This window comes from Corapipo altera, unplaced genomic scaffold (assembly GCF_003945725.1).
Source record: "Corapipo altera isolate COAL_440 unplaced genomic scaffold, ASM394572v1 67, whole genome shotgun sequence".
Lineage (NCBI taxonomy): Eukaryota > Metazoa > Chordata > Aves > Passeriformes > Pipridae > Corapipo > Corapipo altera.
The window spans coordinates 6,356,810-6,379,357 of NW_020884906.1; the positions used below are offsets into that span (position 1 = coordinate 6,356,810).

At 48.3% G+C, this 22,548-nt stretch overlaps 2 protein-coding genes across 18 annotated transcripts in view; both read right to left on the minus strand.

Moving 5' to 3' along the window:
- Positions 1–640: 640 nt before the first annotated feature.
- On the minus strand, positions 641–9,610 carry VPS33A (VPS33A, CORVET/HOPS core subunit). Of its 2 annotated transcripts, XM_027652251.1 has the most exons (13): positions 9,503–9,610; positions 9,324–9,389; positions 9,114–9,241; positions 8,527–8,716; positions 7,614–7,730; positions 7,034–7,208; positions 6,131–6,324; positions 4,314–4,440; positions 4,061–4,128; positions 3,463–3,600; positions 2,933–3,070; positions 2,587–2,755; positions 641–2,143 (listed from the first exon to the last, which is right to left on the minus strand). In XM_027652251.1, exons 1-13 carry the CDS (start codon positions 9,602–9,604, stop codon positions 1,950–1,952), a joined length of 1,806 nt encoding a protein of 601 aa, XP_027508052.1. In that variant the 5' UTR covers positions 9,605–9,610; the 3' UTR covers positions 641–1,949. The 2 variants fall into 2 exon arrangements, with proteins under 2 accessions (XP_027508052.1, XP_027508053.1); XM_027652252.1 differs by lacking the exon at positions 641–2,143 and having other exon boundaries at positions 2,602–2,802.
- Positions 9,611–10,398: 788 nt separating this feature from the next.
- The window catches only part of CLIP1 (CAP-Gly domain containing linker protein 1), a 61,845-nt gene continuing 49,695 nt past the window's right edge, over positions 10,399–22,548 (minus strand). For 10 of the 16 annotated variants that reach the window (XM_027651886.1, XM_027651889.1, XM_027651896.1 and 7 more), the window contains 9 exons: positions 22,149–22,269; positions 18,518–18,570; positions 16,417–16,437; positions 13,686–13,803; positions 13,277–13,436; positions 13,096–13,142; positions 12,316–12,321; positions 12,039–12,163; positions 10,399–11,363 (listed from right to left, as the gene is read on the minus strand). In XM_027651886.1, the coding sequence (XP_027507687.1) occupies positions 11,141–11,363; positions 12,039–12,163; positions 12,316–12,321; positions 13,096–13,142; positions 13,277–13,436; positions 13,686–13,803; positions 16,417–16,437; positions 18,518–18,570; positions 22,149–22,269 (874 nt within the window). In that variant the 3' untranslated portion in view covers positions 10,399–11,140. Of the gene's footprint in view, positions 11,364–12,038; positions 12,164–12,315; positions 12,322–13,095; positions 13,143–13,276; positions 13,437–13,685; positions 13,804–16,416; positions 16,438–16,570; positions 16,724–18,517; positions 18,571–22,148; positions 22,270–22,548 lie in introns of those variants that run through there. The other 6 variants (XM_027651895.1, XM_027651894.1, XM_027651897.1 and 3 more) reach the window with 2 other exon arrangements.

Here is a 22,548-nt window from a genome sequence, read left to right on the forward strand (position 1 = left end):
AGTTTACCAAGTGTCTGGGGTTTTGCCTCTGGTGTTACTAACAAACATGTTTTGCTGCTCCAGGTGGAGAGTTAGGTCAGCTGGGGCAGTGGGGCTTTGCATGGTTTCCTTTATTCACTCGTGGTGCAGCTTTTACACAGCATGACCTCAGTTCACAGACCGGCCTGATCAGGGCTAGACATTTCCTCAGGATTGGTTCACTTTTTAAGATTTAAAAATAAATAAAATAAAAACTAAAAAAAAAAAAAAAATATCTGGAAATTTTGATAGTACAAAGACCCCTCAGGCCAGGCCAAGGACACTGTAAGGACTGCACTGAGTCACATTGTTTCTTGTTTTCCTCTGCACAGTAACATCTGACTTTTGATCCAAAGCTAATTCAATTTTCTTTTTAAATACTCTGAAACTGCAGAAATAACAGAGGAAGGCAATCCACACTTGCTCCTTGCATCATTGTCAAAGTTGAGTAATTTCTTTTGTTTTTTTAAAATCTGCATGTTGCCCACCCACCTCAAGTAAAGTCTCTGAAGACTGAAACCGTATTTTTCTTTAAAAGTCAGGAAATCCCACAGATATTTCCAATGCAGTATGTTAGGTGGCAGAACAGAATGAAATTTTGAATGAGTTTAAAGAAAAAACATTCAGATATTAAAAAATTTGCTTTAAGTAATTCAGTTGTCTTGGGGCAGTGGCAGAAGAACACAGCTACCACAGTGCAGGGTTTTATTTATTTTTGTATTCCAGAGAGAGAGTGCAAACACTTCCAAAAAAAGATCAAATACATCTTTATTTTATTCTAATAACTGGAGTTAAGCAGACAGAGGGGGCCATGAAGGGGCTTCATTTGGCAGAACTCAGAAAATAAAACATGCCCAAACTCACAGTCACAACTGTGACAACTTGAAAAATGAAGGTGTTTACTGGGCCACATTATGCAGGATAACTAAAAGCAGAAACGTTTGGTAAGAAAGTGATTTGTGGTTTGTTTTTTTTTAGTTGTCTTCAATTTAGGAGTCTCCAGTGGGGGCTGTTAAAGCCTGTGGGTACAGTGACTGTGCCCACCAGGCACCAACACCACCCCTGCTCTGCCTTCCCAGCCTCTGGAAGCTGCCTCTTTTACACACTGGCTCAGCAACACCAAGGGCCCAGCCACCAAGCCCGTGGAAAATTCCATTTTATAAGTTTGAGCTCTACAACACCTTGTGACAGCGAGTACCACCCTTTATAACTTCAGCAGGGGGGTGAAAAAAGTGTCTGTTTTAAACCCGCTGTTTACTGGGTCTCTGTTGTTGCTGGTTTTGGCCCAAGTCCCACCTGGGGAGTGTCTGTGTGTCTTCAACCATCAGCTCCTGACACACTGATGTAATTCATACTCTGGAGTAGCTTTCCACAGTCAGGTGGGAGTACCTGGGACAAACAAGCCACCTCACAATGATCCCTTCAAGGATAAAGTGAAGTGAAAGGCTTGAGGATCAGAGGCACCTAACTCTGACAAACACATCCAGTGCATCCATGGAATGTTCCAAACACCAGAGAGAGAGAGACTGGGAATAGTGGTATGAAATCAGGAACAGGTAACATCCTGCCTCCATCTCCCACTAAAACTAAACTGAAAGAAAAAAAAGCAGCAATTTGCCAAAGAGAAGGACCAGGGCACACCTCCAGTCCCCCCGTGCTTGGCTGCCAGGTCAGACCACGAGCAGGGATTTCTCATTCTCTCCCATGGTTTATTCCATCCTTAGTGCCTTCCAGCACTGTTTGTTTAATAGAAAGTTCCACAAATGGCTGGAACACAAAGTGCAGAAGGGATGAGGGTCACTGGATCATGAGCTGGTCTCAGGAGAGCTCCTTTCAGTGCCGTGTTTCTCCAGTGTTCAAGCAGCAGAGCCAGGACCAGACGTGCCTGTGTCACACAGGGCCTCTCTCTTTACTGTCTCTCACCACACCCCCTAGAAAGGGGCAGGCTCCAGTTTTTCCATCAAGGATTTGATCCAGGTTGTTCCGTTGATGAGCTTTGTGGTGGCAATGACGTACTCTGTGCCTCCATCTTCCATCTGGGACAGGAACCTCAGTGCAGCGATCTCCGCGTACGTCACCCCTCCCAGGAAGAACACCAGAGTGACCCTGTTCTCCCCGTGCTGACCTGGGGAGCCAGGGAAAGGGGCAGGTTGGCTTAGTTTGAGTTTTACATCTCCTGTGCATCAACTGTCTGATCTAAAGCTAAACTACAGAGAGCAGCTGAATTAGGGGGAAAATTTATTGGGTGAATCCAGACCCTGCTCCCGCTCTGCAGTCTCTTTATAGATGTGCTTCTGCCTGACCAGTTTTAATACTGGGTAGGTGAAGCTGACATTCTTTGTAAAGTAATGTTACACACTAAAATCACAGGTTGGAGTTTATTTTAGTACTCTGATGGGAAGTTAAAACAATTTGTCACAGGATGGTTACTTAGATCTAATACTGCAGATGGACAGGGAGATGAGACTGAGGCCTGGACTCTGCCAGCCCCTGATTTCAGTTTGCCTCATTGCAGCCTAAGAGAGATGCACTTCTCTTTAAAACAAGGGAAAACAAGGCAAAACTTACGCTTTTTCTGAAGGCCAGTGGGTAACTGCTGCCTCTCCTCAAAATGGGGCCCTGGCAGCATCTTCAGCACCTCCTCGATGCTCCTCCAGCCCGGGCGGGCCAGGAGCTGTGCCAGGCGCACGCTCAGCGGGGCGTAGCCGCTGTACACGTACGAGATGTCGTTGGGGTTCTGTGGGAGAGAGCACGGGGGGAGCAGCAGGTCAGAGCCACCTCACGCTGCGAAACAGCACCACAGAAATAAATTACATGAAAAAAAAATGGGTGTTCCTGCTGCACATAGTTGTGTGGTTGTATGCAGTGCTCGTGGCTGGTTTTACCTGTTCACCAGTTACCAGTGCCTGGTTACCTGTTCATTAACATCATCCATCCACAGGCGCAGGGTTTTCCTGATCGTGGGGTAGTTATTCCTGCCACTTGTCTGAGGTTTCAGCAGTCCAGCTTTTTCCAGGTTGTTTAAAGTCAATATATGTTCATAGCCATAAGTCTGCAATATGAAGAAATCACCTTTAATACCCTGTCAGTAACCCATGACCAGAGTGTTAAAAAAAAAAGGCAAAGATATTAATTTTAAAAAAGTGTTTGTTTAAAAGAGCTTTTTAGTTAAGATCTCTCTAGAGTGTATCCTATTTAGAGTGTTTAAAACATAACAGTAAAAAGAGCAGTGATATAAACCACTGTATCTACGTGTTGTAACACACACAAACACCCTCCCAGGCACTGCTGTCAGCCCAGATAACTCTGTGTTCCCTCTGTGCACGCTGGAACTCAACACTACCCTGGTTTAAGATGTGTCTGCCTAGAATGCAAGTGTTGTAGAGCTGAGGATTTGATATGGATTTTCTCAGGAATTTATTGATCCAAAAGTTAGAGCCCAACCTGGAGAATCTCTCTCTTGTAATGGTCCAGAACCTTCTGCTTCAGTCCACTGTTGCACACGGATTGCAAGCAAACAAGACGCAAGATCTTGATTAATGGATGTTTTTGAGCTATGCAGTCTTCAATGTAATTGTTAACCTATTAAATAAAATACATAAACTGTTATTTAAAGAACTGTTAAAGTGCCCAGAAGACCTGGAAAGAAAGATATAGTTTGCTCAGTGTCTCCAAAACAGCAAGAAAGAGGGTCCAACTGTTCTCCAGACAGCTCAGAACCATCTGCAAAACAGTGACCCAGGTTCCACCTGGGCTCTCCCTGAAGGATGGCAGTTCCACAGTCAGCAGCCAGACTTCACCTGATGCACTAAAAAATTCTAATGAACCATCTCCAACGTTTCACCGATCCCTCACAGCACACAGTGCCCCTGCCCAGGTCAGACCCCCCGGGTACAGCTGCATCCTGGGCAGGGGCAGCTATTTCAGCGAGGCAAGTCACCAGACATCATCTACATCAGATATTTCCTCTCTCGAAAAAACCCAAATGGAAAAAAAACATTTTTGAAGACGTAAGAGTCACTAATTGTCATTATCTACTTACCTTGTCTGTGTCTATTCCAGACATGAACTCTTGCTCCACTGTTAAATTATCGAAGAAATCTTCAGATGCTTCGGGAAAAGAATGAAAATCAACACAACAGCAACAGACAGCTTATTTTCTACTTTTAACCTTTCAGCAGAGATGCACTGGATGGAGCAAAGCCAGTTTTTGCCAGGCTGAGCAATGTCCATCAAGTCATCTGTCCTCTGGCTGTATTTCAAGCAGCCCAAGGGGGTGCTGAGCACATACTCACTGGTGATGTCCTTGATGAGCTCTGCGATGGAGGTGTGGTTGGCCAGCGAGCTCCTGGCCGCCTGCATGTGGGGCAGCTGGGACACAAACTGCTTGATCTCCCCCACCGTCTTCGCGTGGTGCCTCTCCTGGAGAAACCCATCGCTGAGGTTAGGCCTTGTGCACGTCAGGAACACTGACTAGGTCATTTTATCGTGGAAAGCTATTTTACTGTACTCACTGCACCTGCAGGAGTTAGAGATATGTGACCTTTCAGATAAAAGACTTTAAATGCTTTCACTGAAGTCACAGCATTACCTGCAACAGCACTTGGATCACTGGAAGAGGCAGGACATAATACAACAGGATCATCAGATTGGTTGTCTTCCATTACACTTTTTCCAACCTTAATCCACCTTTGTCTGACTCCAGCCATCACTACTTGCTCTCCTCCATTTCCCTACCAGGGAAAACTGCCTTTTTCACACAAAGAGGAATTACTTTGCTGGCTGCCAGGAAACCTGGAGCTCTAGGCCAATGCTCTCAGAGCTGGGGGGATATTTCTCCTGGGAGCGGGAGTGAAAGGTGCTGGGAGCTGGGCTGGCAGGCTCTGCCATTCCCTGTACCTGGCTGCAGCAGTGTCCCAGGCTCTGAGCCAGGATGTGCTAAAGCCCCTGCAGAGTTCAGCTCTCAGAGCAGTCCAGAGGTCTGCACTGCATTTGGGTCACTTGCCTCTTGCTGCAACTTGGAATAAAAATAATACTAATTTGACTCAGATGTGAAGGATTTAAACGGGCAAGTGCAGGCAGGACAGTGATAATGATGGAGCCTGCAATCTAAGAAGTCCTCTGCTGCCAATATGCTGCTGTTTCATTATCACCTATTACCACTGACAATTTGTTAAAATTCTCTTTTTTTTTAACAGCCAGTAGGAATAGTCCAGCTTTAGCTCCTCCAGCACTGGTACTGCAGAAGCAAACATACACTAGGAGAGGAGGCTGAGCACTCAGTATTTCAGTTAAGGTACAGCTACCTCATCTTTGATGTGGCAGAGGTGAAGGGACTAAAAAAACATAAAGGAAATACAATCAAAGAGTATGATGAGTTCTCTTGAGAATCCCCATGAAGTCTGAAAGCCGAGATCTCAGTTTCTTTATGATTCATCAACAGGATGTTTTCAAACAAAACCACAAACATGCCCCCCACAACTTTCCAGCTCTGTCTACGGTGACACATGAACATGAATTTACAGGTTAAAACTTCTGCAAGGCAACTGTCTTTTCCACATTCCTATTGTTTTTCATGCCAGCCACAATAAGCTGTTCTGGAGTTTTATTGCTTAAAGCCTTTTCTCTGCATCCTCAGCAAATACAAAGGGAAAAGGACCTTTCAGTGAACAGGTAACAAGAGCAGCAAAGTGGAACTGCACAGCACACTAAAACTGAACTTTGGCCTCTTGCAGAGGGAAGCAGCACCTGACCTTCCTGCAGACCAAGGGATGCAATTCCTGTTGTGGAAACTATGGGCTCACATGGCAGAAGCTCTGAGGAGAAGGAAAATCCCAGAACAGAGGTGCGGGGAGAAGAGGAGGATCCACATTACTACAGGATTCTTCAAAGGAGATTTGACCAACACCTCCCAGTCTGAGTGGAGCTGATCTCACCCCAGGGCCGGGGAACAGACTGGAGGAGCTTCTCAAGACCATCTGTTTTTTCTCTGCCTGGGGCATTACTCTGTGGCAGCAGCTCGAGCTGCCAGTCACTGCCCTGCTGAGGGCAGACTGTGACTTAGCTGATGACAAGTACACCCAAGGGATGCACTGTTGGATCCAGGCCTCACCTCAAAGGCTGCTGAGATGATCTTGGCTTTCTTGCTGAGCACTGACCCCACGGCATTGAAGTTCTTGTCGCGGATCTCGGCGTACAGCTCCTCTGCAGAGTTCAGCTGCAGCTTCTTGGGTTCCGTGGGGAGATCCTTCCCACCCTCACCCTGCTTCTTCGGGGCAAACTTCTCAGGAGGGAGTTTCACATAAGCTACCAAATGCAGAGAAATTACCCTTAAAGGACTGGAACTTCACCACCAGAAGTAATGATTAGCAGGTTGTGGGAACATGTCCCCTGGGCTGGAAACAGCTCTGAGCAGCAGAGCAAATATAAACACCCAGACCCCTCAGTGCTTAGGTGTTAATTAAGGAGAGTCTCACTGCATTCACCCAGGGACCTACACAAACACATGTGATCAGAACCCAGGTGCCAGCTGCTTTCAGAGAGGCTTGGATGAGCCCTGCAGCCAGTCCAGTCCAGGAGTAGAAATTAGAGCCCATAAAGGCCTCTCTGGAGTTTTCTGACTGCCTCCTGAAGAGAAGGAGTACCCTCTGAATGGCCACCAAAAACTGTCCCTGTCCTCTCAGTGTGACACATGATCCAGCCAGGCTTGTACTTGTACACCATGTGTTCTGTGGCTGCACCCACCCAGCATCCAAAATATGCCCATTCAATAACCACACAGTGTTCAGCTCCCCCTCCCAGGCAAAAAGAGCCAGAGTGGATCTTGATGGGCTCCAGCTTGGGACTGAACCAACCTGCACTCACTTCAGCTGAGCTGCTCCCACCCTCCTGCCATTTAGTGAAGCAGAAACCACTGTGACACACTGCAACTGGCTCCAGCACACGGGAAACCTCCCCCAGGACATGGGAAACTTCCCCCAAGGCACAGGAAACCCCCCTTCCCCACAAAACTCACTGTTCTGGATGCCATAGATCTCATCTATCAGCCCCTCGTACGTCAGCTGCGTGGCCAGCGGCGTCAGCAGGTCGACGTTGCGGTCCAGCAACAAGAGGGTATCAAAGACAGGAAATATGGAGTTCTGGCTCCCAGGGAACTCACGCTTCATCCTGATCATCATGTTGGCCACATGCTGAAAGGAAATCGTGTCAGGCTGGTTACAGTCCAGGCCACAGCAGATGGATTTGAGCTGAGCCCAAGCACATGCTCGTGCAAGCGTGGGCACAGCCCTGGGTAAAAAGGAAGAGAATGGCCAGAGGTACAGAGTGGCTGATGGACAGGGCAGGATGACACAGAGAAAACAAAGTCCTTCTCTGCTGCTCTCTGCAACTTAGCAAGACAGCAACTGGCCACAGCACTGCCTTCACCTCAAGCTGTTCTCTCACCACAAAAAGTACCAATTAAACCATAGGTTGATCAGAGAGAAGGAAAAGGACAAGTGAGTGTCGTGGCTGGATTAAAATACACCCAGAAGTGCATTTAATCAAACAACCCTTAAGGCAGTTCCAAAGAACAAGATGCATTTTTTCATCCTCACCCGAGCACAGTCGCCCTTCCCAAAAATCTGTGGGATGGTTCCGTAGAGAGCCTGCAGTGTCATCAGCCCCTTTGCTGCATGGTACAGACTGGTCTGGTCACTCTCCAGGTAACATTCCTAAAGAACAAGAAGGATTCTGATAAGAGGTGTTGATCCAACACAGCTTCCTCCACAGCAGTGTGAGGTTCATATGAACAGTTCAGACAAGACACAGGCTGGGAAAAAACTGTGGCTGTTGGACCTTATTATTTGTGCCATTGCTATAGCAAATCATTTGACCAGACCAGACACTACAGTATTTCTGAACTCCACACACAAATCCAGTTTGATGGAGCAAGAGAGCCAGAAAGTGACTGCAAGGAGCCTCTCCTGCTAATTAGGCCAATCTGAGCACCCAACACCTCATGGTAGCTGGAAGCCCTGACATGTCCTCTGGGCTACAGTTCATATGGCAGAGAGGGCCAAAGAAACTCCCAAACCATCCTGTCCCCAGATGCAGCACTCTGGGAACACAGGACACACAGCTGGGATGTGCCAGCTGTTAGCGCTCAGTGCAGCTCAGTGCAGGATGAACCATCACTCATGAATTCCTGACTGCTCAGCGACACAAACCGTGCTGGCTCCTCCTGACAACTGAATGCTCCAAGTCAGGAATGCCCCATCTGTGATAACAACAGCAGCAGGTAAAGCTGGAGGGACTGGGTGCAGCTCCTTGTAGTGACTGTTCCTTCAGCGTTTAGTGTGCAAACACACAGGGAAGTTCAGGCTCAGTTCAGGCCTCAGGATCAAGTCACATCTGCTCTGCAAGGCCTTTCCCTGCTGTGCAGGTCCCCCCCCAAACCCTCTGAGAGCTGCTGTACTGACACCAACGGCCAACCCAAAACCACAGAGGGTTTTCCCTCAAAGCGCTCACCTTGAAGGCGCTCTCGGACTCCATGGAGAGCAGGTCCCCATCGAAGGGGATGAGGTCCAGGCTGTACTGCTCGCGGTGGATGAAGGAGCCCAGCACACCCTGCTCCTTCAGCCACTGCTCGCACAGGAGACTGCGGCGTGGCACAAACAGGATGTGGAAATCCCTCTGGGGAGAGCGGCCTCTGTCCTCCCTGGAAGAGCCACAGCAGGAGCACTGCACTGGGTTATTATTGCCAACTCCCAGCTTCGCATGTTACAGTGCCCAGGATGCACAACCCAGCCGAGTGCAGGCACAGGACTGGCACCAGGGCAAGGGGACTTGGTTATCCTGCAGTTCCCAAAAGGAGCATCAATCCAAGCACGACTCACTCCAGATAATTAGAAAGAACACATATCCTCATAAGGAGGAACAGATCCTCTGCATGGCAGCCAAAGAGAAGCCCCTCTCTCTCCCCACTCAAAGCCCCGAGTGGCTGTGCTGCAGTTTGGTGTCTGCACGTGGTTCCTCGTTCCCTGCCCAGGTATAACAAGCCAGTCGGTGGTTCAGACCACACCCGTCCCCTGGCCGCCCTCCCCTGCCCGCGGTACCTGAGCACGTTGTCGGTGATGATGTCCATCAGCTCCAGCTTGGGCCTGACGAAGAAGATGATGTTCTTGACGTCGGCCGGGGGAAGCCGGCCCGGCTTGAGCGTGAACATCTTCTCCACCTCATGCTCCTGTGCGGGGGCACGGGCGTCACCCGAGAGCGGCGCGGTCGGGGCAGGGCTGGGAGCCTCCCCCGACCCGCCCGGCGCTTACCTTGAGCAGCGAGTACTGCGCGATCAGCCCGAAGGGCCCGGTCAGGTACTCGTCCCACACGATGGCCTGGAGAGGGGACAGCGGGGTCCGCGATCCATCCCCATCCCGGCCCCGCGCTCCCACCTTGGGCCCCGCGCCCACCTTCGGTCCCGCTCCCCTCCCGGTCCCCGCGCTCCCACCTTGGAGCCCGCGCACTTGTCGAGGAACTCGCGGAGCTCGCGCCGCCCCGCCTCCCTCAGCGCCGTCAGGTTCACCCTGCCCGAGCTCAGGTGCGCCGCCATGGCCGCCCCGCCCGCCCGCGTGACCGCGGGGCGGGGCCGCGCAGGCGCGTCGGGCTCGGCCCCGCCCGCCGCTGTGAGGGCAGGGAGCGGGAGCGTCGGGAGGCACAGCCCGGAACGCCGAGAGCGCCGTGTGTGGTTACTTATATCTGGCCAGTGACAGCAGTAGTGCGACATCAGGACCAGGGAAGGGATTCTCTCTCTGCTCGGCACCGGAGAGGCCACACCTCGAGTGCTGTGTCTGGTTCTGGGCCCCTCAATGCAAGACAGACATTGAGGGACTGGAGCGAGTCCAGAGCAGGGAACGGGGCTGGGGAAGGGTCTGGAGCACCAGGAATGTCTGAGGGAGCTGTGGGGGACTCAGCCTGGAGAAAAGGAGGCTCAGGGGGGACCTTCTCGCTCTCTCCAACTCCCTGACAGGAGGGGGCAGCCGGGGGGAGGTCGGGCTCTGCTACCAGGGAACAAGGGACAGGATAGGAGGAAATGGTCTTAAACTGCACCAGGGCAGGTTTACTTTGGACATCAGGAAGAATTTCTTTACAGAAAGGGTGACCAAGTATTGAAGGGGGCTGCCCAGCGAGGTGGTGGAGTCACCATTCCTGGAGGTGTTTAAGGAAAAGTGGGATGTGGTACTCAGGGCTCTGGCCTGGGTGACAAGGTGGGGATCAGTCATAGGTTGGACTTGATGATCTTGGAGGTCTTCCCCAACCTGGGATGTACAATGCAGTCCTTGGCTGACCCCACACAGAACCCCTTAACACTCTAAACAGAACAGAAAGGTAGGAAAGAAAACACACTTTTTTTTTCCAAAATATAACTTTAATATATATATGCATATATACACACACACCACACACTCACTATATAGAAGCTGAAAGAATGCAAAACAGGGATGTCCCACAAACTGTTTCAGGTGTGCACAGCATATGGGTTTCCAAAAACCCCCAGCAGCTCCGTTCCTTCCTTACCTGTGCTGGGTTTCCATGTTTCACACCAAACCACAACCCAGAGCTCACGGCACCGAGCAACATCACAGTCAAAGGAGTAAAGGAAAATAAAGATGAAATATTTCTCAACTCAGTCCAGTGTCAAAAAAAAAAAGCTTAAAAATCTAAATGTACAAATTCAGCCTTAAAATGGTTTAGTGCAAATATGAAAATTAACAGCATATTTTTAAGGTATTTAAATAAGCTTTAATATAACTCTAGTGCTTCATTCCTATACATGTTTTCCCATCAACAGATGCGACAGCACGGAAGCATTTCCTGTTACGGGCGGGACAAACCCAGAACCTGGGAAAAAACAGCATAAAGTCACTTGTTAAATCTTTTATTTACCTTCGTAAAGTTTGTTAAAAAGGGACAGGGGTTATTTATTAGTGGAGGAGCAAAAATTTATCCATTCACTGCCTGTGAGGCGGACGGGCAGGGGGAGCGGGAGGGGCAGAACCGCTGTCCCTTTCCCTGACATTCAGCACACGCAGCTGCTGGTGGTTCCAAAGGTCCGTGGGGGGGCCCAGGGCCGGTCCCTCCCCTGCCATCAGAAGGTCTCGTCGTCGTTGCACTCGGCCGTCCAGTGCCCGAACACCTCGCAGGTGTCGCAGTAGGGCCGCTCCTCCCGCCGGCTGCCGTGGTGAGCTGAGTGCGGCGGCTCCTCCAGCGCCTGCGCCTGTGTCGGACAGTCCTCGGTGTCGTGCAGGTCGAAGCAGCCGCAGATGTCGCAGAACAGGCGTGGTTTCTTCTTGGACAGGCTCTCCTCCTCACTGCAAGGGCAGCACAGGTCAGGGGGACACGGTTCCTTCACACAGGAGCGAGGCCTGTGGCCCTGCCCTGCACTGTGAGCTCTGTGATTACTGAGACTGAGGAACTGCCACAGAGCTCAACAAGCAGCAGTTACAAACCCCTCCGGAAGATCTCAGCTCCTCCACCACCCTGCAGTGCCCCCACAATCCCCTACACCGCAGTATTTACTACACAACATGCTGTTTGTGCACAAATACAGACATTTAAAAGAAACACACGTAAACTAGTTTCTCTTTTCCCTGGAGGGATCTGAAGTCACAATATATCAAATAGCTTTTAGTTCTGTTTCTCTGGACTATTCTATTTAGTTCTATTTCTCTCCCCATCCCAACACAGCTACAGCCCCTTGAGAGCAACGACCCTTCTCCTGCACTTGGGAAGGGCAGATCCACCGAGCCTGACAACAAACATGTCACAGTAAGTGAATGTTTGTGATCCATAAACACAGAGAATCATTTGCACCACCAGGAACATCCCAGTGTAAAAAGAAGGCTGGATTCAACCACTGAACTCCAGGGAAACCTCCGTCTGTCCCTCCTCATGGCTGAGATCAGGCTGGTGCATCGTGCAGATCCCAACCCGCTGCTACCAACAGTTCCCAAAACATGAGCCCAGGTTTCCCTTGGGATTTATACCTGTCATAGTTATTTATCTCCTCGTCGTTGCCATTGAGGGCGGCTTCACACATTCTTTGTATCTTCAAGTTCAATTCCTCGTTTCGCCTTTGCAGATCCACTATCACTGAATTCAGGAAGTCGATCTGGGAGAGCCAAGGACAAGGGCAGTCAGAGGAGCAGGGGGATGGCACCTCCCACAGCCCCAGCCCAGAGCTCAGCACTGCTGAATGTAACCAAGGAGCACTTGGCAAATCAACAGTGAATGAAATAAAGGAAGCCAAGAAGTGGAACCAACCTCGCCCTGGTGCAAGGAAGGGTTGCCATCAGCAGGTGAATTCAGGGAGGCAGAAAACCAGAAAAAGACTGGTGGTTAGTGCATGTTCATGACACCTCCTATCACTGCACAGCTAGGAAGGACATTTAATCACTGGGACTGACACTGGTGATCTAATATAACGAGCAGAAGGTGATTCTATTCTAACCATCTTTCCTAGGCATTTGTTGGCACAGGCCCCTGTGATACAGCAGCACTTCACGTGGTCACTATGACTATCACACTGAATCACATTTCTCCTGGTCCCAGCACGTGCCAACTGAGCACCTTCCCTCTCCATTGTGGCCAACCCTCATTCTGAGTCAAGTTCTGCAGTTGGGAACAAGCCAAGGCCAACATTTTCAACTGCAGCAGCTTAGAAGTAGCTCAGGAAGCCCATTTCTCCAATTTGGCAAGCACCAGATTCAGGTGGGCCATGCCTTTTGCTCATTCACATCCAAGAAACCCTTGGAAAGAAGGCCAGGGAGCAGTGAGTTTGCTCTGCTGGGCTGTACCTCACTGACAGGTCAACCCTTGCCACCTCTGATTCCCTGCTTCCTCACATTCCCATAATCTGAACTGTTTCTCCAGTACCACTCATCCCTTCATTCTTAATATTTACTGTCATTTCAGAAGCTGAAGGCTACAAGAAAAATCTGCCCATTAAAATCCCAACTGACAAAACCTGATAGGAACTGTCTTTGGATTTCCCTCCCCTATGGCCCCACTGCTGGTTTAGCATCTCATGTCCACATCCAGTACCTGCTTCTCTCTTGCAATCTCCTCCTGAAGTAGATTCGCAGCGTCCCCTTTAAAGAAAAGAAACCAAAGCAGGTGTAATGTGACACAGGGGGTGGCTCGAGCAGAGACTGAAACACTGTTACAGTCTCTGGTCTCAACCTTCCAGCTGAAGGCACAGACAGTGGGGCAGGTTTTGCTTTACCTGAGGAGCTTGTTACAGTTAAAGGCTGCTCGTTGTTTTCCTTGAGTTTTTGCTCCAAGTTCTTCACCTTTTCCTCGAGTTTCAGCTTGTCAGACTCCAGGGACTTCACCACTGACTGCAGGGTTTTTGCAGAGGCGTTTTCTCCGCGGAGCACCGTGATCTGCAAGAGTTATGTGAGGGCTTGGGCCTTCCAGCACAAAGGCAAAGCAAAGCACTAAGACCACATCCCTCACAGCCAGGGCTAAAGAGCACCAAAAACATGTGCCAGGAGTCACCTAACTCAGCACAGGTATCCAAAGATTTAATGCTAAGGTTTAACTGTGCCACTTTAAAGAAAAATCAGGCAGCACACAAAGCCTCTGCCTGTAACTTAATCAAAATTAGGAACCATTCACTATTCCCCATTTACCTCATGTCTGAGTTTTTCCAGTTCCTCATCTTTTTGTGTGATCAAGGCACTAGTAACATTGATGGATTTCTGCAAGGATGCTCTCTCTTCATCAATTTCTTTTTTTAAAGTCGATTCTCTAAAAGAAAACCAAATACAACCAGAAATCATCTAATGAATGGATAACTGCAGTGGCCTAAAGTAGTTTTATTTAATTTCAAGTATTAAACTACTGTAAGAAGTGGTTCTTAAAAAAACAAATTACAATTCTGTACTTGACTGTGTTTTAAATATGTATAAACATTTCAGATGTTACAACTGTGGAAACAAAGCAAAAACTTTACCTAGGTAGTACATGCCAGAATCTGCATAGCACCGTATCCATTTGAATTTAAAGGAGCAAGTTAACAGACTGGGGAGATACAGGATAAACAAACATGTTGCACAATGTTCCACAAAACCTGGCTTGAGAGTTTTGTTACTTCTTGAAAATTATTAACAAGCAACAAAACAGGCATGCAAAGCTCATTGTTGTCATGCAAAGCATTGATGAGGCTGGAAATATCAGCTGGTCCTCACTAATTTCAGTGACATCATCATTTCCTGCACACAGACTTGGAGAGTTTCTGGGCCTTTAACAACAACAGTTTCAGCACGAAACCATATGGGACTTGTTTGACTTTGTGGGATAAGGGTTAAAAAGAAATTTTCCAAAGCAGGCACAACCCCCTTCTGTGTACATATGTCCAGTTTTCCCAACCTTTTCCATGGATCTAATAGAGATAGGAGTTCTGCCTAGAATTCCTGCCTCAAGGCACCACAGCTGTGACATCCCCACACTGGTGCAAGTGAGTCTTCCTGACACTACACAGGGATGAGTTATTGTCCTCTGATGTGAGGAGTATCACTATAAAACTCCTTACAAGCTGAAAGGTTTTGGTTAAAAAAGCCCCCCAGAAGTTCCTTTAAACACTACGTTTACTTTTCTCCAGGAAAAACTTGCTTTCCAGCACAACCAGCAGTGCCCCAGCTGGCTGCCAGCTCTCCAAGCTCCTGCAGGTGCAGGGATCCCAAACCACACTGCTCTCTCCAGGACTGCCCCAGGGGTCAGGATCCCACGTGAGGATGCTCAGGGCACAGCTGTCGAGTTCAAAGGGCAAAGTTTTCATCTCTACAATATCTACAGTTAGTGAGAGCCACGATACCCAGACATGAAACACAACAAACCTCCCCAATCGAGGGAAAGGGGAACTCAACAATGAGAGCACAATCAATGCAATTCCTTCATTGTTCAGATTGTACTCAGGAATGGAAGCAGCAAGTGGAGAATCTGGGGTTTAGAAAAGCTGAGGCAGCTACCAAACAGGAACCAGAGGGTTGATTTGGTTCTGGTTGTTTTGGTTTTGGTGTATTTTCACAATGAGAGAATCAATAGAAGCAGAAACACAACAACTTGCAGACTGAGCAATCTCGCCTTCAAATCCAAGTTATCATCCCATTAATAAAACCCAACAGGGCACCAGCATGAAACAGATCCCCTTTGCCAACCCTGAGCCAGCAAAGCACTAAAGCACGACAGCCGTGGCCGTGTCCTTCAGCAGAATTCCAAACATGCTCCAGCCTAACCCCTGGTTTTCAGTGCTTTGCTGAGCTGGATCAAAGGCACGTGGTGCTGTGGGAAAGAATGTGCCACCAATGCAAGGGGTGCTGCTGACAGAGCAGAGCCACCCTCTCCAAGCCACAGAGCTGCAAATCCAGGATTTACTGGGAAGTAAACTGTGAGTACATCTGGGAAGCACATCTGTGAGTGGCTGCTCACAAGCTCTGCTGTCCCCAAGACTTCTCCCGAGCTCCCCTGTGCTGAACACGCAGCTGTGGGAGGGCAGATGGAAAGCCCAATGACTCAGCTCCTGCTCAGGAGCTTGTGATTTAGCCAATGTTTCCACTTGGTCAGATCTTCATGGAGAGATCAGGACCAAACAGACGCTCTTTGCACAAATACGGATCATTCGCCATTTATCGGGCTTGGCTTCAGCACCACAGCCCTGAGGGGCTGAAAAAGGCAAACAGTTGGGAAGGATAGAAAGAAGAGGTTTACAAACTCAATACAGGAGTCTCCAATACTAAAACACAAGGGGAGAGAAATGAGAGAAGAAAGGAAGAGAGAAAACAAGAGGGGAAAAAGGTCCCTGTGCTGGAGCTTTGGTTTTAACTTTCCAGGACAGTGCTCCACTGCTCCAGGGGCAGACCTAAAAATGCTGGAACTGAAGAACCTACAACCAGAGTAGGTGGCTGGCACTACCCACTGATCCAGAAGTGTGGAGCACAGTCCACTTCCAGAGTCTCAGCTGGAAGTGCACGATGCTGGAAGCACCATGTGCAGTGGGAGTCACAGAGATAGTGAATGTAAGGAGCAGATGCTGATTGTGAAATAACTGAGCTTGCAAAGAAAACCTTGTGGAAACTTTATTTTATTAGAAAAAAAATTGATTTGGGGAACTTAAATTTTTTTTCTGCCAGTTCAAGTCCAAACCATCCTCTTGCCAGTCCGGAGGTAAAGAAAACCAATAAAAATGATTTTTCATTGCAGATGCCATTTTAAAACTGCACTTTTTTGAGGAGGTTAAACCATGTTCTGAGCAGTGTGTGGAAGTCGTGGGGGAGAGGGTTTGGTTTTGTTTAAACATTAAAAAAGTCACCCAGATTCTTCCCTTACTACAAAAATAAGAAATTCTAAGAATGAAGCAAATACCTTAAAGTGCTACTGGGTAAGCTTTAAAAATGCAAGATAACAAGAACCACATGTTAGAAACATGGAGTAGAAATGCAAAATACTGTAAGGAAGAATGAAATTTGCACCAAGGGGCTTTTTTGTTTTGGTAAAAAATATATAGACTTTTTTTTTCCATAATACATATATATATATATATATATAGAGCTGAGTGTTTTACAAAACAAAAGCAAGACACCAAGGGACAAAGGCAGCCAAAATATGTACAACAACTTTACTTAAAAAAAATTAAAATTATTTATTGTAACGTGGATAGACTTTCTTGAGTCTTACCATTAAAGACACACAGATATAGCAAGGGAAGCAAGGGCAGGAAAGGGAAGAGAGAGGAATGAGATGAGTATCGATAAATAGCGAAGCTCAAAGACAGTCAGACATCAACCCACAGTGAGCCCAACAGCTGAGTAACACAGAACCCCCTCAGAGCCACAAACACCACACTCCTGTCACTCCCAGCTGGGCTATTCCATATAAGGGGATGCCAAAATAGGGGAAGAGAATTCCTGGGGGTGGAAGGAAGGTGAGGAAACCACCACTAGAGATTTGACTTAACTGGAACACAAAGATGGCTCTGGTTCACCTCAAATTCTTCAGACACAAGGAGGAAATTATCACTCCTCTTGCCACCAACTTCAGTGGAATTTGGGAATTTAGAAAGTTTGTTCACTATTTTTATTTAATTAGCTCTTTATTCAGCCTTTTTTTTGTGAGCAACTGGTGCCATGTGCTGGCATGTTCTGACCCCCAGTGCCTGCACTTGGAGGCTGTTCCTGTTCCTCATTTTACCCTTTATTGCAGTTTATTCACCACTGCTGAGCAATGTCACAAACTTGGGCATTTTGGTGTAACCCACTGAAGGTAAAATTCACTTCAATTATTTCATAACTGTCTGGATTATTTCAGGCAGCTGAGTAAAAAAAGGAGAAGGAAGATCAGAGCCACAGACCTTCCTTTTTAGAACTTACTAAAGAGTTTGTCTTTTAAAATGTCCTCTGTGAAACAGAACTGCTGGAATATACTGAAGGATTCTTGGTCCCCCCTCCGTCCTCCCTTTCCTCAAGTAACTTTCAGGAGTTACACTGTTTAGAACACATTTTAAAACGTGTGGCTGGTGATGCAGCTCAGCAGGTTGGTGAAAGCTGGAGGTTCAGCTGTTCACTGGCCTCTCTGGGGTAAAGCTGATCCAACTCTGACATTCCCTGGGGAAGCATCAGCTTGGGAAACACCCCCTGTGCCTGCTGTCCTTCAGAAGAGAGGGAGATACAACAGAGCACGACCCACCTCCCAAAGAACAATTAGGGAATAAAGAAGGGATGAGTGACACCACTGAGTAGCCAAGGATGTGCATAAATACCCAAGTACCACTCACTGTTCTTTGTTGTGACCACTACAAATCCAGGAAATGTAACAGTTTGTTTTCCCTGGAACACTCGAGGTGTCGTGGGGAGCCCTGTTGTTTTTAAGGATTGATGTAACTACTTCTGAAAAGCCCCCATTTTCCCCAGGACACTGTGGCACTTGGCCACTGCACAGACAGTCAGTTTTGTGACTTGGGACTGTTCCCTGAACAGCAGCTTACAAAGGGATGCCCCAGTCACCCAGGACAAATCTCCTGGGATTTAAAAGCAGTGCTGAATGAACTGCAATAACCTCCTACCACAATTAACTGCACAATATCATGAGAGCAGCCAGGCAGTGCTGAGTAACTGCTGCTTTTCCTTCTTCTCCCCCTTTTCTTCTAATCAGCACCTTAATAATTTTGCCATTATTCCTTTAGAGCTCGACGTGTCAGAGCTGAAAACAAGCTTTTATCAGACTGGGGGACAATCCAACAGTGCAGAGCAGACTGAAACCAAACACTGAACTGGTCACTGCAGGTAAGAACTACCACAGTGAGGAGGTGTGGAATTAAAGGAAACATGGACAGTTCCATCTCTAACCCAAAGTATGTGACAACCTCAGCACTCTAACCAGGACACCACAGAACAGAACAGCTCTTGGTTTTGGTGTTACATTTTCCGTAGGACTGGGTGTTAAACACACACCAGCAGGAACAACTTACCTCTTTTTCATCTCTAATAACTGGTTATTGAGTACTGATCTCTCCTCTTCCAGCTAAAACACAAGTACAAACAGACTCCAGTTAATACACTGAGGATTGTTTCCTTAGTACAATATATCAGAGCAACATTATCATCATAAAACAAACATGGAAGAGGCTACAGAGCCCAAAAATCCTCAAAGTAACAGATTTTCTACAGACATGCACCCAAACAGAAATTGTTCAGTGACCAAGAGTATCAGGTAGTGAGGGGCTAAGACTGTTAAATAAAAATAATTAAATAAAGTATTTCCACATCCTGTGTACAGACCAGTGTGTGAGATCAGTGTTACAGGATATTTCCAGGCCCCCCACACACCAAAGAGAACCCTCTGTGCGCCTGGCCAGTATTGGTGAATTCCTGGATTTGCTGTTGTCCTGACCTGGATAATTGTACCCCTGATCTGTATTTGTTACTGCACTCTTATTTTATTTACAGCTAAACTATTGATCCCCAGAGCTGTTGGTGTTTGTTACCACCCTGTAACTCAACAAGGTCGCCCTTCAGCCCTCACAACCAGCAAGGCCTTCAGCTGAAAATATTGTTGCTGCAGGTTCCTGGGGTCCAAACTGCCCAGAAACACTGAGAAAACTGAAAAAATTAAGTACTTTTCAAGCCAAATAACTATTTTTCACCATATCCTCCTTTCTTCTTACTCAGTGGCCAAAGTCAGCCCTGAGAACTGTCTGTAGCAGACGGCCCCGAGCCTTGTCTTGAGAACAGTCTCTGGTGGGATTTCACAAGCTTTCAGGGTTCATCCACAAGGTCAGCAAGACATACATTTATAATGGAAACCTCAGAGCCCTGACAACAGCTCCTGGTCTCTCCCTGAGTGCCTTCTTTCAGCACTTTGCAGCTATTCAGATCGCAGGCACAGAAGGCGTTAAACCAGTTCCCATGAGCAGGCAGGTTGTCTCCAGCCTCCAGCTCTCAGCTAAATGCAGCTCTCTGAGAGAAACCCTCTCCTCCACATTTTCTGACAACTCACCTTCTCCTCTCCTGTGCTGCAGTGCTCTTAAACCTCCCAGCTTTGAGATTAACTGGGATCATTTTGCTGGACATAATCACCCAACTTTATTGATACGAAAAAGAAATACTAGAAGGGTGTAGAGAGACTTAATATAAAAAATTCTTAAAGCAGTTAATTTGGGCAGTTGTGCAGTTTCAAACCCCCTGGTTGAGTGGAGGCACAACTCTTGTGGGAGAAGGGGAGAAGGGACCCCCTTCTGTCTCCAGCCTTTCGCAGGATCCTCTCCCTGGCTCGTTCCCTCAGAGCAGACCCTGCACACCATTTATAAAACATGGATATTCCTACACTTTCTCCAATGAACTTCAAATGCCTGGGCAGGTCTGAGGCTCCCAAAATGCCACAACAAATAATTTGAAGCCAGAAAAGTTCCCTGAGCTCAGTATCTGCCTGAATGCGAATCTTTAACGAATTACAATCAGCTAATTATTTATGGATCAATACAGAAGAGCTGCTTTGGTGGGAGCCACTTTAACCTTTAGATGTCCAGATAAATCATTCATGCCACAGGATTCATTAATTTTGCACAGTGTGTCACATGCAGCCACACATTCTCTACCCCAGTTGACAACACACTTGCCAGAATTTATGTGGTTTCCATAGAGACGGCTCAAAATTCCCAAACCCATGTTTGCCCCTTTCTGATGCATTTTACAGGCACCTGCACAGACCCTGCACAGCCTGAGCTCTGCTGGGTTCTGCTTTCCTCCTCACTGCCCTCCCTTTGGGCCATCCTGCTGTGTCAAACCCTTCACTGCCACCACGGCCACTCCTCCTCCAAATCCACTGGAGGATTTTTCATGGGAACATTTTTCCTGCTCCCCACAGCCAGCCTGAACCCAGGGAGCCCAGAGCCTGTGGCCACTGTGCCTGAGCACGGCCTGACAGGAGGTGTTGGGACACCTGGGATACCAAAGGCCTCTCCCAGGCTTTTGGGAAGCCCTGCTGTTCATCAGACCTGAAGACACCACAGCCCAAATAGCACATTTGGGAAATGCAACAGGCAGCATTCCCATGTTCCCAAGATTCAGATTACAGCTTCCTCACAGATGAAGGCAAAGAAACTGTGTCTCCAAGCTCCAGCAGATCTCCCAGATCTCAGAGCCATCTACTCCCAGGCAGAACAGGCTGTGGTGCAACTGGACCGACACTATTCCAGTTTGCAAGGCGATGGATTCATCCCTGTGCTTCCCAGATTCCAGCTGTCTGTCCTGGCAGTGAGAGAAGGGGCCCTGCTGACAGATCCATAGTCAGCAGGATGCACACAGCAGGATGCTGGAGGTCAGGGAAAACAGGGAGGCCCCAGACTGAGCTGCCAGCCCATGGCTTTGGGGAGGAGGGATCCCTTCCCTCAGGGCTTTCTCTACGTCAAAATGCTCAAAGATTTGACCAGTGCTGCCGAATCCTTTCCAAGTTACAACTCTCCCTGAAAACACCAGGTTGCCTCAAGGGTTCTGAAATAATTTAGGAAAGCCTGTGGGAGTGGGGAGCAGCTCCCACGGGCTGTTTAGGACCTTTTCTTACCACCCCACTACTCAGATGCAGAGTGAGTCAGTGCTGAGCCCACACGTCTGGGACTCTGCTCATCATCTCCAAAGGCTCCTGAGGATCAAGGAGCCTGAGCTTTACTCCTGTCAGCAGCTCAAAGGATTTAGGAACTGGCCAGAGCTGTAGTCACTGATCCTCAGTACTTCCAACCAGGACTCTTGGGGGAAAAATCAGCCTCTTGGCTTCAAAAAATGAAGACTGTTGCAGGATCCCCCTCCTATGCACAGGTGCTATCTCAGAAAGGCAGTACACAAACCCCTGTCTTCCATGTTCTTCCTTTTGAGCAAGATCTTCCCGAGATTCCTTCAAGGTATGCCTGTCACTGGAACTGCTGCACAAGGATTAAACCCACCACAGTAGTGGCTGTAAATCTGGGGTTTTTTTGGCAAGTACCAGTGATCCAAGTTGGGTAACTAAGCCTGTACTTCAAGATTCCAACAACATGTTCAACATATAATAGCAAAAAATAAAAACATAAATTTAAGAGAGTCTCATTCTCCCCATAAACTGCCACCAGAAAAGGATTTACATGGATTCCAGTCCCCCAGCACCCCCTGCCCAGCTGCAGCACAGTCCGGGCACCGTGTGAAGTTTGAGCAGACACATGCACAGCACTTCCTAGGGACAGAGTCCAACCAAGCACGTTTACACAGTATTCTGAAATACATCCTAAATACTCCTTGTTTTAGTGGGGAGAGTAGGAATAAGAGAATTAAACAGCTCCATTTCCTTAGTGCTGGTCCGTGGCCATTTCCCGTCCTGACAGAACCAGCAAGTGCCTGTTAATTCCCTTGGCTAGAGCACGTTTAATTTATGCTCATTCCCAAGCCTCCCAAGGATCCCTCTGGGGTTACATAACCTTCTGTCAGCTGCACTTCCAACCTCCCCGTGCAGGTGGCTTCCACATTTATCTGAAACATTCCCAGCACGGCTCATCCTCCAGGCACCGACCTGCGGCACACGGAGCTCGCGCGGCTCTTCCCACCTGGATCCGGGAAGGCTCCGGCCCCTCTCACCTTCTGGTGGCTCGTGACCTGCTCCCTGCTCCTGCCCAGCTCCTCGGCCAGTCTCACGTTCTCCTCCTGCAGAGCCTCGAGCTGCTGGGACTTGTGAGCTGCTGCCAGTTTGAGCTCCTCGCTGCGAGGACACAGAGAGCATCGTTACCATAGGAACGGGACAGGCAGGGAAAACTGGGGGAGAGAGGCAGCTCCACAGCTCGGAAAAACACATCCAGGTCACGTGGGGAAGGGAGCTGGGATAGCGGGACAACCCATGGCTCGGGTTAACCCTGGGTGCAGCAGCACAAAACACCTTTTCCTCTCTGTATCAGGGTCTCAGAAATGGGAGGTAAGTCCAGATTCCAAGTTCTGTGTGTTCCCGTGGCCAGCGAGGCTTGGATTTTGGAGCACAGGGGAG